The 19,600-nt window shown below is 34.4% G+C and overlaps 1 protein-coding gene across 2 annotated transcripts in view; it reads right to left on the minus strand.

Annotated features, from left to right (window-relative positions):
• DENND1B (DENN domain containing 1B) overlaps positions 1 to 19,600 on the minus strand; it is a 151,368-nt gene that overhangs the window by 48,914 nt on the left and 82,854 nt on the right. For both annotated transcript variants that reach the window (XM_051625306.1, XM_051625305.1), the window contains 3 exons: positions 11,709 to 11,809; positions 6,535 to 6,580; positions 5,061 to 5,162 (listed from right to left, as the gene is read on the minus strand). In XM_051625306.1, the coding sequence (XP_051481266.1) occupies positions 5,061 to 5,162; positions 6,535 to 6,580; positions 11,709 to 11,809 (249 nt within the window). The remainder of the gene's footprint in view (positions 1 to 5,060; positions 5,163 to 6,534; positions 6,581 to 11,708; positions 11,810 to 19,600) is intronic.

The following is a 19,600-nucleotide window of genomic DNA, read 5'->3' on the forward strand; positions in this document are numbered from 1 at the left end:
TCATTAATAGCTCTTACAGTTTCAAAGAAAATACACAGTTCTGGCACCCAGCCAAAAAAATACCCAGCAGTATCTTTATCAAAATCTTTTTCTCAAATAGGCTGTAAACTGTCTCTCTATGATTAAGAATGGCAAATTTCTTTTCTCCTATTCTTTGCGTGTCTTAATCAGAAATGGCCTTTTACAAAGTTTAAAAATAAGGAACTGCAAACAAACAAACTGCAGGGATTAGAATGCTGTTAAAATTTATTTATGGAAGACACTAGCAATCCATTTCAGTAATGGAACTATTAATTTCCACTAGAAGCAAACTGGTTTCATCTTCTCCTAGCAACAGCTTCTCATAGGAAGGTGTCTTTATCTGAATGCTAAACGCTATCAATGAAGAGCAGTCAAGAGCTTCAGGAAGGTTTAAATCAATAGAAAAGTTTTTCAGAGATTTAGAAAGTAATGAGATCAGTATTTAATTTTTACTTCATGTAATTATATCTAAAAATGTAGAAACATATTTCTGTTGGTCATTAAAAAAGCACTGTTTTTTAAAACAGTCACCCTATGTCCTTTCTAAGATTCTTAAAATATATTATCTGCTCAGAAATAAAGCATGATTAATATCTTTTCAATATCCATGTGAGTAGAACTGCATATAAGTTAAAACAATAAATTAATGAAATGATGTAACTATTAATTAAAGCCTTTGCTCCTGTAAAAACTTAAGCACACATTTAAATTTAAGCATTTATTTATTTTAAGTATTCAAAACATTTGTCTCCTTAGAAATGCAGAACCACACGCTGGGGTTCCCAAGGAGTACCTGATCTCTGAAAAGAGATATTCAGGTATTCCTCTGGTATCAGGGACAGTTGTTATGCTCTAAACTGGTTTTTGGTGCTCCTCATCAGATCAAGTCACTATAAAACTAAGTCCACTCTCAACAGTGAGAAGTGAGAGAAGATGTCAGAGAAGAGAAACAAAACAGAAAAACTTGTAACAAAGTGGAATATGATATTATTTAAATCAATATTGTTAATGAAAGGCCATCTATGTATTTGGTATTATCTACACATGCAGCATTTAGACACCCCAGATGGCCCTCCAGAATTACAAATACTCATCGAGATGAAAACAACTGCCTAACTGCAAATGCTTTCAAAACTAGTTTATATTTCAGTCCCACATTCTCGCTTCTAAAACTATATTGAGTTCAACAGAATCTCAATTCTTAAGAATTTATTAAAAATAAATAGTTGCCTCACAGCACTGTAGATACTTTGTAGTACTTTTGCCTGCTTTCTGATGGGAAAACGTAATAAATGACGATATTTAAATTTTACAAAAAATCTTTTTAGTTGCACTGTTACATGTTGACCATAACTTCTTTAGAATACTATTAATCATTATATTTTCAGAAATAAGCTGCACTCAGAGTAATTATTTCATAAAGTAACTGTTTAATTTTCTACATGAATTACAGCCTACTCCTCAAATGCTACTTTTAGAACATCAGCATTCACATGCCCAATTTATGGTGTTAAAATCCTGTAACTTTAGGAATCTCAGAACTAACTCTGTATTACATCATAGTGTGTAGGCACCACACGGTACAAAGGCTATGCATCTTTCAACCGCTGCAGATTTTACAGTTAACAATATTTAATGACCACAGGAGATGCTAAAAACCTAAAAAGTCTTGTTTTCTGAAGATCATATTTATAAAAACTTCTGCTTAGCCTATGGAGAATTCAGTAAGACATGGTTGCTAAATGTGATGCACTCAATTCTCCGAGTTTTTTCAAAGTGTTCACATTTGAGCAAAGGAGTAGTCTTTTTGTCAGAGCTAACTGCAAGCACATATTGCAGGATCAGGCCCAAAGCTTATAAATTTGTGTCTATGGTCTCTGATAATTTGTGTACACCACAAATGTCCTTTGTCTAACTTCTTACATTATTGAAGTGGTGAACTAAATATTATTATATTAGGAAATTTACTCCCACAGTAGTAGCTATTTTCTTTTAATTAAAAAATAATACACAAATTCACAGTGAAATGATAAAATTTAAAAACAAGTGTTCTTGTCAGAAGAGAGGAAAAAGAGGGGGTTTTCCCCTCCCCTCTAAGAAAACAAAGGATTCCTGAAAGTCTTGCACTGATTTATTTTTCCAATTTTAAATACCTTAGGAGTAGCGGAACTGCTACTGGCATGGTAGTATTTCTAACAGTCAATAAATCTAAAATATTATGTGTGAATATTGGAATGAAGCCATTAAGAAGATTACAGCATGCAACGCAGCAGAGGGTCCACATGAAAAAAGGACTGGTAATTCAGGACAACTGTGACCACTGACCTTTGCACAGTCAAGACCACTGGTCAGTCTGACAGAATAATAGAGTTCACATGTATAGAAAGTCATCTAGCCTGTAACTATAATTTAAATGCTTAAGTGAATGATTGTAAAAAGCCTTTAAATCTTGGTTAATTTATTATGCAGTTTATTAGACAATGCCATATAATAATTTTTTTCAATCTTAAATTTAGCATGAAAAAACCCACAATCGGAGCATTTCACTAGACTATTACTTATACATGGGTAAACTACTAAATGCCTATGCTGTGAGGACATCATCAAGTTCATTGATTAAAAAAATAATTACTCAATTTCCTTTGGACACAAAAAACAGTTTTAGAAAACTCTTTGAAAACACTTTGTTTTTTTGTTAGGCTGCTACCCAACCTGGAATCAATTTTGAAAGTAATAGCAAGACTAGAACTTCTTTTATATTTTCAGTTCTTCCTTCTATTGTAACACCCTTCAGAGGTACTCATTTTTTCATCAGAAGTTTTACTATCTTCATACATATGCTTATGTGGTTTATTTATACAGGTTAAAATGCTTCACATCTGTAAGTCTCTTTGACATTTGCTTTAAGGTTTTACGTCTAACTTACCATTCTGACTCTACACTCCTGTGTCTTATGCTTTTTAAAAGAGGTGTTGGCAGTTGCACTGCCCCTCAGGAGTCAGAAGACGGACAAGCATTTTGTCATTTTATGAGACAAACACAGACCTTCTCTGTGCCTTTCGTTTCCAGCTTATTCAACTATAATTGTGTATGTTTTCCTTGAAATAGTTTTAATTAAAGTGCTTTACAGGTTGAAGTAAAGGAAGAGATGGGAATATTTAAATTAAAAGCTTCAGTTTAAGATCCTCAAATTCTGAAAGTCTAGTTTTCATAAAACACAGTTGTTATGTTTTGTTCTAACCGGATATGGAATGACATTTTAAGTCTACTCTATAGCCTAAACACTTGGATAACCTCCATTAAGAATTCTGTATAATTCTGTGTGTGAACCTCCTTTAACACTAGTAATAGTAAATACATATAAACTGGGGAAGAAAATACTTCTAAAAGTATGAAGTATCCCTATTTTCCTCATCCTAGCCTACTCATTGAGAGATCATTTTGATATGCATCCGTAAAATACACAGTAAGTCCCTGTTATTGCACAAATACCCATTTTTACTGTCTGAAGGACCTCAGCTACAACTCCAGTATATGATGGAAGATGGTGCCAAGTTCCAAATTCTATGATCTAGCTCTTATTTGACAAGAAGTATGTACCTCCATGACATTATAATCTCAATCTTTTTCACTGAATGCAAGGTCAGTTAAAATTACTGACACATCAGAAAATTACTCATTTTTTACTTTACTTGTTACATTCTAATGTTACAGTACAGCCCAAATTACCGTATATGTATCCACAATTTTTTCAAACACTAATGTAAAATCACAAAACATCAGGATAATTTTTGTATAGTCTTTTACCTTTCTGAACTATATTTGATACTGAATCAAAAGGAGGACTGACCAGATGATCTACAAAAAGTCTAGATTTAACATCATTAAAATCAAAGGGAACTGACATGAACACAATAATCAAGAGTTTAATTTCTATTGTACCAAATATATACAAATTACCAACAAAACCTAAAGACACAGTATGTCACTACAGCACCTTGCTTTGATTAAGACTGTTTTTATGATTTACTGTTTCAGAAAATGTAACTCTTTGATTTCACATTTTTTATAAAAAATTATTTGTGCTGACAACCACTTGTGATAGCTATAACTAAATAATCAAAACAGTGGTTTCACAATCATATTATTTTAGAGCTCTATTGGGAAAAACAAGGCAAGTGAATTTTGTGACTATTTTAAATGATATACAGGATATTTCCCCTATAGGCAATAAGAAAAAAAAAAGGGAGGGGAGACACCCTCTGCAAGATCAAAGTCCAGAAAGAACTGGCACTTAATTTATCATCCTTTACAGACAAAAGACAGTTTTCGTCATTTCAAAAGGATCAGATGTCTTTTATGACAAACTGCGTTTGCAGTTTAATTTACAAATAGAATTCTAAGTAAGCAGTCTTTGCTCTGCCAAAGGAAATGACAAACAGTATAGGTTTTCATTCACGCCGCCCTCAGCAGGATAGAAGAGATTAAAATAAAACTGAAATAATTTAGAGAAAACAAATAAATGTTTCAGAAAGTTGAAGAAGATCAAAGCCTGAATTTTCTGACCCCAACTGTACAAGCATTTCTTATTATATTGACCAGTGCCATCAGATCATTAATTAAAAGGAAAGCGCTGGCAGGTGGTGGGGAAGCAGAAGCCGATAATTGGCCCCCTTCTTCTTCTTGCCTTCAAAAACTCTCTCGTTCTTTTGCAAGACATGCCACTAGGCAGACAGAAATGCCTACTTTGTAAGATAATGATTAAGATGAGATGAAGAGACTCTTGCGTTTAAAGCAGCTATGCCTAATGAATGCAGCTAGCTTTATAATTATGATCCTACTTTTACAATAAGGAATATGATGTTCCATTCAACATCTCCTCAACTGTCAAAAAGGTAAAAATCTCAAATACAGGGGTCTACACTTGGTGCTTTTCACCCCCTTATTCCTTTTATAGCAGTTAGCAAAAGCAGGCAAAAATAACTACTAGTAACTCATGCATCTATATAAGAAAGAAAGAAATATCTGTATAGACTCACCACATCACCAGGTAGGTTGTTCAGGTCATTAAAAGGGGTTTCTAGCGTGTTTGTGTCAACATTTAGCAAAACCACATCCTCCAGTGATCTATTTTTTACTCTCTGTAAAGAGCAAAAAAAGAACAGAAAGGAGTTTTAGAACAGCAGCCTCCTGAAATACATTTTTATTATAATGTGCTAGATTAGAAATTAGGATTTTACAAAGGACAATAGCAGCAAAGACAATATTTTGAGCTTTAGATTTAGGATTTGGTGATTAGACACAGGATTCAGAGTAGCTTTTAATAACACTTCCTCTTCATCAAACAGTAAGGTTATATTAATAATCATATAATCAGATTAAAAAGAGAAAAAACGAATTATTTACAGATGTATTTAAATCCTAGGCATGTGATGTCTACTACTATAGAAGAATGAATGAAACAGTCTTTCATCAATGAGCTTGACTAGCAGCTAAGAATTAAACAGTTTGTTCCTTTCAGGAAAAAAAAAAAAATCTTTTCTATATGGTCCTACAGTAATACGTAACAGTATGGTCCAGGAAATAACCCCAGAAGGAACTGAGCAACTTCTTTTTCAGAAAAAGCCTTTCTGCTCCATTGTACTCTGACAGAACAAGGAAAAAATCCTAATCAAGATATGATGATCAATGTATGCAGATCTTAAGACCTTGATTTGAGAGAACAAAAGGCTATTGCCTAGTTGAGAAGAGTCCATTACAGAAGGCTCATTTTTAGAAACACAAAAGTGCTAGTGGCTCAGAGGAGGGGAGAGCCCACATCATCAGCTTAGCAAATGTGAACTGATCCTTAGAAACTGCTTTAGTAGAAGTGTAAATCAAATTAAGTTCCAAAATCAATTATCCATTCTGTAGAATAATCACACTATAGATGTTGGCTTAATGGTACCATCAAATGGTTATGGAAAGAAGCAAAGCTATTTACAATTCAGCTATTACTTACCACTTAGGAGAGTTTTCATTTTTTTGTTCTATGTTTAAATCTGAAAAGCTTACTTCTTGGGTTTTGGCAAAAAATTACTCATTTCTAAATTACTAGTTATGAATGCTATGGGATTAATGCTAGACTCAGGAATGCTAGGAATGTTAATTATCTGGGAAATCAGAATTATGCTGAATTCTGATTGCTGGCAACTCCAAAATTAATTTTAACTGTTATTATTGGGAAAATCTTTTGCTGAATCACTAAAAAAGGCAGGGAAAAAAGCTATCATTGAGCTATTAAATAGACACAGAAACAGATCATGATATAGTGCTTGCATGTCTCCATAAAGCACTTCAAAAGTAAGATTTCAAAGAGCATCATTTTTATTTTGTAAAGCATCTGAAGCTTAAATATTATAATCCTGTATGCTAAAAGAGGGATTTTTTTTCTGAAGCATTGCCATTAAAATTATAATTTATGACACACACACCTCACGCTTACCAATATACAGAAATGTGTATTAAACTTACCTCTATTAAACTTAAGTGGACACCAATTAGATAAGGCATCGGTGCACTGAACAAAAGAGTGAAAAAGACCATATTACTGCTTTAAATACCAACTACCACAACATTTGTGGAGGAAAAATATTTGAAATCTTGGTACATACAGTTTCTAGTTACCATTCATTGTTTAAGCCTGTATTAGATGTACAAAGTTTCTACCAAAATTTTTACTAGACAAGGAAATTTATTTATTTACCTTCTCTGCAGTAAAGATGACCACAAGAAAAAGTGTGTGGTTCCTAACTATGGAACTATGAGCAAGAAGAGGTGTAAAGTTTGCCAACTGTCTTGCCATACTTAGTTTCAACAACCAACCATACGACACAGCTAACCTAGCAGATGTCCCAAAACTGTTGGTTTCTTTTATTCACTGAAGAATATGGTGCCCATTAGCACCACCCCATTGCAATGCAAATGTCACTGACACCAGCTTTGGTTCTAAATGTGCTTCTGAACCCCTTCCTCGGTGGGCATTTGGAAGCTATAGATTAAAATACCCTGTTTAACTCAAGACAGTAAACTTCTCATTTCCAATTACTGTAAGACAAGGAACTATATTAGCAAAAGAGAACAAATATTCACACAAAGCCTCTGGAGGGAGACCTGCAGTAAGCAAGCAAGAAACTGAATTAGTCTGGCTAATTTATCATGGTTTCCTATTATTTTCTGTTTCCTCCTCTAGTGAATGTTTTCTGGCAACATCTGGCAATGAATATACTGAGTATCCAGGGCTGAAGAGAAAAAACCATGATTGCACTTGGGTACTGCAAGATTAAAAATATGCACTCCAGAGAAGCAAGTGATAGATAAACAGGCTGGTTTAAACAACTTAGTTGGAAACAAAATACTAAGGGAGCAGAGAAAAATGAAATAACAATAATATCTGAATGAAAAGTTGAAGGTAAGATGACTTATACAAAGTTACAGATATCTGACATTCAATAATTTCTCTCATTGTATTAATTTGATCATAGATCTGAGCCACTGGCACCAACCCACTGGAAATCAACTTCCTGAGGCCTTGGGAGAGGCTTCTTTGCATCAGTTCACATGTTCTCATCAATTCGGTCCCAACTCTGGGAGTGAAAGTAGCAATTCTCACCTGCCTGTGACTGCAGCCAGTTTTAGAAAAATCTGTACACACTGTGGATTAGTCAATTGCTCTCATTAACAGTGTCCCACAGGAGAGGATTAATGCCAAAAAAAACCCCAAACATAAAAAACCCAAAATAACCCACACCAGCAAAAACACGCGAAACCCTGACCGACTGAGGGCAAAACAAGCTTTCATCATGTTTCTACTTTCCAAATAAAGGTGTGCTGAGACTGCAAACTGTCATGGTTTAAGGTTTCTAGGCAATGGGGCTTCCAAAATGGGAAATTAAGAACCCCATGTGTTTTTCTTAGCCCAATATTGAAAAATTTTAGTACCTCCTGATGACTTCATGAAGGATAAGGCCTCATACCTTTGTACGCTAAACACAAAATTACATGGCATCGTAAGTGGTGTCCCTCCAGAGCATTTCTATTCAGTGAGGAATCAGACAGCTTTAAAGCACTCCATAATTTAAGAATGCTTTATACTGTGTAACATCTTTAACCAATGACTATGACTGACAGGTAACAGAGGATTCTTTTGCTGAATACGTAGGAAAATAGATCCTCAGGTTCATTGCATCACAATTACCTTAGCATTACAAATAACATGAACTGGAGAAGCTATAGTGAAAACAAGCAGTATATCCTGTTTGTACTTTATGCACCCTTGTTTTCTTATACACCGACACTGTTCTAGCAGCTTCACCAAGCCTGTACTGACTTAAAATAGCTGATGATTTTCTCCATTAATAAATCTGTCATTAAAAAGGGTAGTGTGTAGCCCTTTTCTATAGAACAAAGCAACAGCTACATCATTTATATTTTGAGAAGTTAACAAAATAAAGGTACAAAGCTAATTAGAAAAACAGATAATGAAAATGTATTAAATAAAAATTGCAGCTATGGAAAGTAATTTTCATAATTTTCAGCAAAGAATGAATTTTATTACTGCTTGATTCTGAAGCCTTAACAGCAGAGCTTTGTAATATGTACATGAAATTGCTTACTATAATACTACTGGGAGCTGCTATATAGGTTTTCTTTTGCTTCTGCATGTCATTACCAAAAATGTTACTACTCTACAGCATCATTGCCTAAAATAATTACTATGTTATGCAAAATGTGCAATTTAATTGGAAAATAATTGTCCCATTCTCACAAAAATAGGCATACATATATCCCAATTCAGAAGAGACCAAATCTCATAAAAAGATATTTTGCAATAGTAACCTGAATTTTCTAATTGCATTATATTCTCAGCAGAGCATCACTAGAAGAGATGCTTTATCATACACAGACAAAACTGTCACTCATTCTTTTAACAGTTGCTTAGTTTGCCAAGGAATTACAGAGGAATTTGATAAAATTGACCTTCTCATTTACAAAAAATATTTTTATTCTAATGTAACTACTACAGCAACACTAAAACTTTTGTTTTCGTAAAAGCTTTATTGAAAGCCAGCCAGCTCCTGGGCCAAGTGCAACAATATATTTTTGCTTACTTCAGTGAAATAAGAAATAGATAAAAGATTTTTTTCCTAGGTTTTTTTTTTCCCCTAGCTCCTTTATTTTTTTTCCTAAGTTTTTTTTTCCTTTCTAGAAAATATATAAAGTCTTAAAAATATTAAGAAAATTCGATTTTTTAGTAATACTGCTGTGTTTTTTTCTTTTTGTTTAAAACAGCCTTGGCCCCTTGGAGCAAACAAAATTATCAAACTAACCCCTACTCTGTTTATTTGAAAATCATTTCAGAACAACGCTAAAAAAATGTGAGTTCATAGGAGACATCCAAAGTCCACATGAAGCAATGACAATGTAGTTTCTAGATATGAAAATGTATGCTAAGCTAAAAGGGAAAAAGGCAATTTTTATGAAAAGAACTTTGCTCTTTAAAAATGAAATTATAAAAAAGAACTGGAAAATAATTTTATTAATTTTAAATTGACATGACCCTCTTCAGCTGCACACTAGGTCTGACCTAGCATGAACTTTAACCTTATGAATTCATCAAGGTTTTCTGACTTGATATATTATATACTTATAAGGAAAATATTTATTCACTGCTAATACACCAAGACATGAAGAAAACTCAGTATTTTGTGTGGTTTTATTACACTGCTCCAACTTGTCTCACAAAAGAACCTTTCAAACCAAACAAGAACAGAGAAATGTAAATGAACAAAAAACTGAGTTAAAAGGTCTGAATTATAGTTGCTATGGTAAATTCATCAGTTGTGCATTTCCTTTCATGAAGTTTATGTTCCCATTTAAACATCTCTAAAAAAGGGAAACTTTCCCCCTCACCCATTCTATTGTACTACTGTGAAAAAGAAAAAGGGATATAAATGAGTTTTAAAAGTTTAAGAAACTCCATGCTTCTTTTTAACGAGTAAATAAAATTCTCAGGTCATGCCATAATGACCTAGAATCTCAACTATTATCATCATCACAAGAAGCTGTGTACAGCATCTAACATTATTATTTCTGGAAACATTATATGTGCTTAGGAGGGGAAATAAAAAAATCTTCTAGTATTCAGGATGCACTCTGCAGGGTACAGCATGAATAAAGGTGTTGATCTACCTTCTGAGCACAGCATTTATGAAATATACTGTAAGATTACAAAGCTTTTGGTGGTAAGATCAAGTAATACAAAAACTAAAGAAATACGTCCAAATTCTACTCCCATCTTGGTGCATTCTATCAAAGCTAGGAGGAAGAACAATTAGGACATAGTTTCTTCAAAAGAAAGCTATCATGAAAGATGAAAGGCTCAGCTATAGTTGAAAGTAAAGGGAGGAGTAGGAGAAGAATATTTTACTTCTTTTTAAAAACAACAAATAATACACAATGAAGGATAGAAACTATTACAGGAAAAGATGTACCATGGGCAAATATGGTAAATTTGAGGAAAAACTATAAAAAATACTTCAGGAAATATAAATAATTTATTTGAAAACAAGAAGCTGAAGGGACTGGGACGATTTCAATGGAACATAAATATTTATAGGTTCAAAAAAAACCCAACCTCACCAAATAATAAACAAAGTCCAGCAATATACAAGCATAATTTATTTATGTGAAAAAAAACATTAGTAACAGAAATGTAGACTTGAGTTGGTAGACATCTGACTTGGACTCTGTTTTTACATATAATAACAATTCCTGAACTACAAAATTGCTTTAAAATGGTTCATTTTTCCACCACAGATCCATAGGGTCTAGTTAAAGTGAAAGTCTCCAGGGATGGATACACCTGTTTTAGGTGTTTTAATGGAAATTATTATTTGGTATCTCTGGCACTACTATGAATAAAAGAAAGTAGATCTCTTCTTAGCCTGAAATCTTAAAATACAGGCATGTGGAAACATTATCTCTTGAAGGATCATTAGAGACACAAAAAGGGATGCTTTGGTGTTCAACTTCAAAATTTGCCAAAACCATGAAGTCTGTCATGTGAACAGAAAAACACCAGGAGTAGCAGAATTCTTATAATGAATGCTTTGGAAGTACAAAAATGGGGTTTTTAAGCTCTTTCAGGAAGGTGTTAGATAGAATCTTGAGCTTGGCAGAGTCTAAAATACAAATATGAAATCATTGCATAGACCTATATGGAAACACTGATGCCTACTAACTTCTTATTCCAGAAAAAGTGATCAATTTTTTTTCTGAATGCTTCTACCAGTATAATTTATCTCAAGTTAAAATAAATGCCAAATAAAAGAAAACTGTAACTCAGTCACATTAAAATTACTGAACACATTCTCTAACAATAAAACAGGAACAGTTGTTATAAACATGATTATAAATGCTGCATGGATAGTGATCAGCACTGTAATTCAAGGTACCAATTCAATTACCATGTAAAGGAATGCTGAACTATTTCTGCTTCAGTCATCATTCAAGCATTGGCTGAAGAGCTTTGATAAACTGAACTCTGTATTTTTAGTCACATAAGTAGTTAGTGTTATCATCAGCTACCTAGAATTACAAAACAGGTAAGAATCTCAGGAAAGGGGATAACAGGTTAGCTGTCTTACCAGCAGTAGTCCAGAAGATGTGGAGGAAGCACTGGGATGTAAATGTGTTGCCAATACATTGGATATAACAATGCAGCTGACGCATGAACACAAGCAGTTAACTAAAAACAAAATACACACACACAGAATTGGCAACAAAAAATATGAATAAAAAGAAAATACAAAATCTTAAATTAGTTTTTAGACATCTAATCTTAACCACCCCACATCACCTATTAAAGCATTTTTAATTACTTTAACTGTTTAAACACATCTGTGAAGAACTCTGATAGACAAGTACAACATTTGCAAGAAGTCAGACTAGCAAGTCAATTAAAATTTAGCCCTTCTCAGCTATTTCCTTTAAAAACAAAACAAAACAAAACCCAAACAAAGAAAAAAAAGGAAATACTTGATGCCCATCAAACATGGGCACTGCCACCAAGGTACAGAACCTCACTGCACCTCAGCTGCACTCAGGTCTGCTGAGCAAGGAGGACTTGGGGGAAGTTTTTGGTCCACTTTTCTGATATTTGAAACAAATGGAATTAAGCTGAACCTTCACAAAGCCACAGAATACCATTAAACTCAGGAGAAGTATTAATATCTGTTTATGTCACCATCTTGATTTCCAAATTACCTTTAAAAAAATCTGAAGTGAGTATTCTCTGTGACAGCAAAGAAAATTTATTATGATTTTCCAAAACTCCCTTCCCAAAGCAGAGACTGGCAAGTCTGGTGCTAGCATCACCAGAAAATAAAGGATTCCTTGACCAAGAAAGGAGGTGGTACAATCTGCTTACTGTTCAAAATGGACAACCATCCCTGTTCTTCTAAAAGAAGCAAGCAAACAAAAAAAAAACCTCCACAAAAAAAAACCCTACTCACCCATGCCAGAAAAAAAATAAAAATGTCTGGAATTCATTAGAAACATTGTCATTCACTCCCAGAATGAACAAAATTATCTGCAACAGCTAAAGAATTCCATTTGTTATATCAAATACCACTTTGTTATCAGGAAGTCATTCAAATTTATTTATTTCATTCTGCAACTAGAGTTACAACTGAATGAGAATACATGAAGACCATGTTCAAAACAAGGTAGCCTATATCTAGCGCTTAAAACATTACAAAACTCTTTTTTTTTTTAAATAAAATAATTTTTAAAATAATGAAAAGGGAACGCCCTACATAGAAGACACCAAGCTTACGGAAAAAGACTGTCCTAATGCTTTATATCACAACAAAATTACCACCTGAGCTTAATTTGATAATAGCACTGTTTATTAGACATGTACTTCTACAGTAACAAAACAAAGAGCCAAAATTAAAATGTAAATCCTGTCCATAAGCAAGTGCTGAAACATCATGGATTTTACAGGAAAAAAACCACAACTGTCTTTGTGGAACAGATCAGCAGCAAAAGCTTTCATACCATGGCTGCCTTAGACACTTAAGACTTGTAAATAAAAATTATAATGCAATTTTGTACATGTAATTCACACTAACATTTTTTTAAAAAGAAGTAGTAATTATAAGACCATTGCAGCAGAAATCACAGACAATTACAATTTGTGCAGCATAGTTTGCTCAGCACTCAGATTAATATAACATGATTAAATATGGAAAAGAAGAGGGTCTGAAAGCTCCTGAGGGATATCATTAGGGCAAATTGCCAAAGAATGAAACATGAGCCAGTCAGGAGAGTCTGGAAGCTGCAGTAGTACCAAGGGACTTGAATGTTCGACAGTTGGAGCCTCAGTAATGTGTGAACTGCAGGTTAAGGTATCAGGAGACTCTGTTCACTGACACACAGAATGTCACTATTGACCAGCAAACTGCCCAAGCCTGACAGCTACACTACAGAAAGCCAAGTATATCATAATTCCATATTTAAACTCTTTGTTTCAGATTAACGTCTCGTTTCGTAGCTTTCCATCAAGCCTCCACAATTACTCTCATTTTAGACTTACAATAGTGGCTATTTTAATAATTACTGTGCTGTTACTAAGAATTTGGGGGAAGAAATAAATTAGCATCTTATCCATCTTCTGCACAGTGGGATTTATGAGTTTTATTTCTGTATTATATCCCTCTCTGTAGTTTAGCTAATACTACTAATAGCACAGTCAAGCTCAGCATCACGTTTTTCACTCTTTTACTCATAAATGGATATGGAATCACTATTTAATATGTCCACATACTATTGTATATAGTATATAAATTGCAAACTGTAAATACCTAGGTAAAAATTAGCATTTCATGTATTTCAATCACAGACTGAAATAAGGCTGAGCATAGAGTTATACAGAATATCCTCCAATGTATACACCTGCTTCCTCCTCCTCTTAGTAGGCATTCTTAAATTACAAATTAAGATGAACTATACTATTTGCATGAAGAAATATTTTCCTATCTTATGCATATGTCTGTGTTATATTTTAGTTCTCATTTTAACAGAGAAAGTGGCTAATTACTTGAAAATATTTGAAATTTTATTAACTCTCTTGTTTTACAATCTATATTTTGGTGTAGCATTCAGACTGGCATCTACTTAATATTTTTAATTTAAAAAATCTATTGAATTTTAGCATTTCTAGCAAGAAAAGTGAAGATGTAATTACTTATATGTCAAGGTTTTGTTGTATTGTTCCCTACTCTACTATTAAACAACATCTTAATGTAACACCTTATTTAAACATTTCCATCTATGCTGCTGCAGTAGGTTTCCAAACATTTCAGTATGGCATGAATATGTTCTAGTTTCCTGCAGTATACAGCCTGTAATACAAGCAGCTATGGGATTCTGCTGTTCTTCAAACTGTGTGACATTTTAATACTGTGCCAACTCTGCCTTTCAACAAATACTGATAAGATAATTATTAATTCCAAATTAAAAATTGCACACTTCCTGACAAATTTTCCTTTTGCCTTTTTTACTGTTTTAACAGTGACTGCATTTCTCAAATGCATTTAGCCATTTAAATAACTTGCCCCTTTAACAGACACCTTCACTCTTCTAAACAGAATGGGGAATACTGCAAATCTTGGAATGATGCTACACATCTTAAGTAATATGTGAGCTTAACCAGAGAGTTCAGGAGGTCTGGAAAACATTCAGGGACCAGATGGAGCCTGACTGCTTACATCAGAACTCAGAGGTCTGTAAAGGCGACACTGGATTTGGGGGTGCCTGGTAGCACCTGCGCTTGGCAGAGGAGCCAGGCTGAGACCAGCAGGCAGCCTGCTGAAGGAGACAGTGAGGCAGAAAGCACAGCATAAGCTCCTTGGTGCAGAAATGGGCATCTGTTGCTTGACCAAGTGGTGAGACTTTTTGCAAAAAACAATTCCTTACTCTACCTAGGAAAAAGGCATTTTTATGGACCCTGTCTGTTGAGTGCTATCTATTCCAAAAGGAATTATCAAGATTCATCTTTTGACAAAAAACTGTAAGAAGAGAGATGTTATAGATAAAAAAAATCTCTTTTTCAAGACAGGTAGTTGTTATCCTAAATTATCACCTTCAAGGATGTGTACAACCTTACCTATTTTGCTAGCAACAACTGGAGATTACATCAACTGTGAATTGTGAAACCCTTCAAAGACATGCTAGTATATAAAAGGTAAAAGCATCTGTCCAAAGACATTTTCTATATATTTATGTATACACACACATCATTGCTCAACTCTGTAGTTTGCTAAAAAAATCTTAAATTCAAGCAGAACAGAGCTGCAGAACCTAGTTACTACATATCTGATAGGTTTTCTTATACATTCTGAGGCAACAAATGATGTTGAGACATCCTCCTTTAGCCCACTGAACTGGAAAATGGAAAAAACCTACATGAGTTGTATTTCCATCCATAATAAAGTGAGTGGGCAGTTCTTAAGAAAGTTTTTGTCTGTTGAAACCCCCTTGTCTGTATTGAACAGAACTTTTCACTTTTAACTTTTGCTGCTTCGAATAATTTTGATTTTTTTATACTGTTTTTCTCCATTTCAAAGAATGCCTTGTAGTTTAAACAATTTTTATTTAAAAAATAGATGTAATTGGTATAAATAATGTGAGTTTAATTCACATAAACAACATGAGTCAGTTGACTCGAACCAGTTAAAAAACAACTTATAACAAAAAATTTCACTGTTCAACCCTCTAATAAATAGACAAATTTAATTTGAACTTCATAGCATTTGCATTGGAAATGAAGTTTCCTTTCCCACTGCATCAGTAATGAATTTACTAACATTAATGGGTACAACTGTAAATTTAGTCTCTTTCTGATCTCTTCTGATAGGACACTGCAGTCAGCATCACCATATGAGCTTTCATCACCCTGCAAGGAAGATATGTGGTGCTTTCTTCAGAGTTTTGTAGTGACAGTAAATTGATTACTACCAATCCCCTGCAAGACTGGAATAATGCACACATTCTAGTGAATGATGAGTTACTTTCCACCATAAGGCAATAAGCAGCCACTTGGGAAGACTGTTGTTCAAAATCTATGCACTGCTAAACAGGAACAGTCAGGAAAAGTTTTAGTTCAAGACTTAATCAAAGCAGGTTAACCTGCTTCTGGGAAGATGAAGAGTGCAAGTCCCTTCTATTCCTCAGGTGAATGCAGTAGTTCTGATGTGTGCATCAGCTACCTTAATGCTCACTTCTATCAATGAACTTCTCTGTTTTGGATTTCAAGGGGACTGGCCCTTTTTCTTTTTCTAATTTTAGTTTTTTGCTAAAACACTACAACATGTCTAGGGCCATAATACTTCAACTGAAAGATTTTCTACACTAACACATTATGCTTATTTGATACTACACAATTTCCACAAGTAACATGAAAATATTCCATATCCTGGAAAAAAACTTATCTGGCAGTTACCTTCTATCTATATAACTTATTTTCTTTAAAGCTTTTTCTATAACCCAAGGTAAAAGAGAAGCAGAGCACAGGTGACAAGCTTTGCACACATCACAATGCACAAACTAGAAACACAGAAACTGATTAGCAGAATCTTGTCATAAAGCCAAAAACAGCAACAGAAGTTAGACAAAACGCTAAAATAAAATTAACCTGTGATACCACACAACCTTTCAAAATCTACTGTAAGTAACTAAGGAACTACTGTGATAAAACCATTTCCTGAAAAACCCTCAAACACTGTCAATCTCTGTCAACACCATGTCCAGAAATGGGTACTGGTGTGCTCTCTCCCTCCTCCCTCACAGTCCCATTGGGCTAAAGAAGTGCTTCCCTCCCACTGCCTTGACCACACATATGTTGAAAGATGCCAAAGATTCTGTTTAGTTATCTCAGCTACTTATTAATACCTATAGCATTAAACTGTAGGGGAAGATTCACCATTTTACCACAATTCCAGTAGTTACCATCAACCTGGTCCAACTCTTACTGCTGTTATGCCAACACTCCCAATTTACCAGAATCCCTGAGAAACCACTCTCTGCTTCCTGAAGGGTAATACTAGCACAGATGAAAGGAAGCTTCTCCTCTACACTCCTTACAACTCCTAAGACTACCAGGTCTGTTAAAGTGGCATCAATATCTAGATTTTGGGTAATTGGGAATTAAATCAGGCCCCAAACCTGTAAAAGAGCCTTAATGGCTGCTAAGACCAACTTCCTCCCCATTTCTTTAATGGATAGGGGAAGTCTGCCCTGTAAGAGAGGAAAGGGAGCCCTTGCTTTTGCACAAATCCCTTCCCAGTTCTAAAGTATGAACAGCTGGACTAAATAATAAACTTAGTCCATTCTTCTGGCATGGTGGGAAGTCAGAAGTCATGGATGAAAATAAATTCAGCAACAAAAGAGAACCGAATATACTGTCCAACAAAATACCCTAAGCCGCTTATGCATTTTTTTAATTTAACTCCTGGCTAATTGTTTCCCATCTGCCATCCCCATAAGCTTTAAGAATAAAGAAAAAAAGGACTTCAAATGAGCCATAACACATTTTCCTTCTGATTGCAAGATGAGACCCTGAGTTCTCCTTTCCTATAGACAGGAGAGAGACAAAGGGAAATATATTTCTAGTCTACAGAAAAAAACCTGTAACTTTTTCCATTGTGAAAAATAAATGTGGGCAAGAAAAATTAACATTAAAAATCATTATTGTCTTGTGGGGCTTGTTTTGGGTGGGATTTTTTTTTTTAGTATTTTTCATTTCTTTTTATCCGTATTTCTGGGGGAAGGAAAGGGAAGAGACAAATGTTATTCATCAATTTGACAGCATTTCATATACCATAAATTTCATTCTTTTCTTGCAATTCTTCATGCACAAAGCAGCATTATGGCATCATTCTTGTGCATTAGTTCAGAAGGCAAAAGAAAAGACTGCAGACACGGTTTGTTCCTTGCCTATGGCTTCAGGAGTGACATGTTTCCCAATAACAGAAGCTGAGCATAAAATAAAATTGAAGTGGTAGTAGACAGGTGAGTGCTCAAGAGCAACACCACTGGCATACTGTGCCTATACTAAGGACCTACACACACTTTTACAGATAAACAGAGGTACCTATATAAGAAAGTAGGTGTGAGGAGAATAGAAAAAGCCATGTAATTTTCAGTTACTCAATTTCTTCATACCATAGAGATTTTTAGTATTTTATATAGGTTGAAAATGAAAGTTATGGAAGCTAGTTGTCAGCTTTTATCCCTAACATGTTACACATTAGGTTAACTAACAGGCCTCTTCTGATATTTGTTTATCCTGTAATAAACTAATTTTGCTTCTTTATATCATCCATTCAATAATTTCAGTTTCCTCATATTCCTTCATTTAATCTCTGTACATTCTTGATAATTTCTTTATTCTAATTTTCACATTCATTTATTTACTAACTGCTTTATCTCTTCCTCCCTCACAAAAAAACCAGAAGAACCCAAACATATGTATCTTTTTGTCCCTTTTTCTGACCATCTCCTCACTCCCCCATTTCCTCCCTCCTTTATTTTATGACCTGTCTCCACGGAGGAAGAGCTACTCTCCCATTAAAAAAGGGAGTTCTGCAAATGTTTCTCACATTTGAAAGGAGAGTTTCCAGGAAAATATTTTTTTATTAACATTTCCTCCTTCAGAATAACTCCATGGTATGTTCTTCTGCCATATACTAATTAGGAACAGCAGGGAACAGCTTCTTTGCGAATAGCTGACAAGCAACTTATTTTCTGCAAGCTAGAATAGAGATAACCACTATGTTATAATTCATCTCGTCATAGGTAATTTTTGGGAAAAGAGAATGATAAAGCAGCAGCAACCATGAAAAAGGAAAAATCTTGCCATAATGGCACACCAGAACAGACAGCCAGTATTACACTCACACACCAGTAACTCATCTTCATATCTTACGCTTCACACAACCACTGACTTCAGTGCTATTTTTTTTTAGGGGGTGAGACAGTTCTGGTCAATGGAATACAAACTCTTTCCATTTCAGTTCTCATACAGCCCAAACACAAAGGACTCACTACTCAGAGACTACTCTTAGATTGCATATGTCCACAGTGGGGCCTGCACTGGCTCTTACACAGCACGTTGTTGTGTCAGGTTTTACTGACTTGCAAGAGATGATACAAGTTGGAAAAAGGAACAACTTTCGCCCCAGACTATCTTAGTCTTGTATTTGTTCTTTTTTTTCCTGAAAGTACTAATAAGTGAATAACTTTGAAATTTATTTATAGGTCTGCATGTCTCCATGCTTTTCATTTACAGGGTGGTGTTTTAGTTTTTTGTTTGTTTGGAGTTTGAGTTGTTTTGGTTTGTTTTTTTTTACTAAAACCCAGTAATACAGTTTCTTTATGTTTTACACGGATGGTAGGTAACAGTAGTCTACAACTTTTTATTGGCTTCCCCTCTCTCGTTAAAAGAAAAAGAATTTTAATCATTTTCTGACCACAC

Source organism: Apus apus, chromosome 7 (genome assembly GCF_020740795.1).
Source record: "Apus apus isolate bApuApu2 chromosome 7, bApuApu2.pri.cur, whole genome shotgun sequence".
NCBI classification, from domain to species: Eukaryota; Metazoa; Chordata; class Aves; order Apodiformes; family Apodidae; genus Apus; species Apus apus.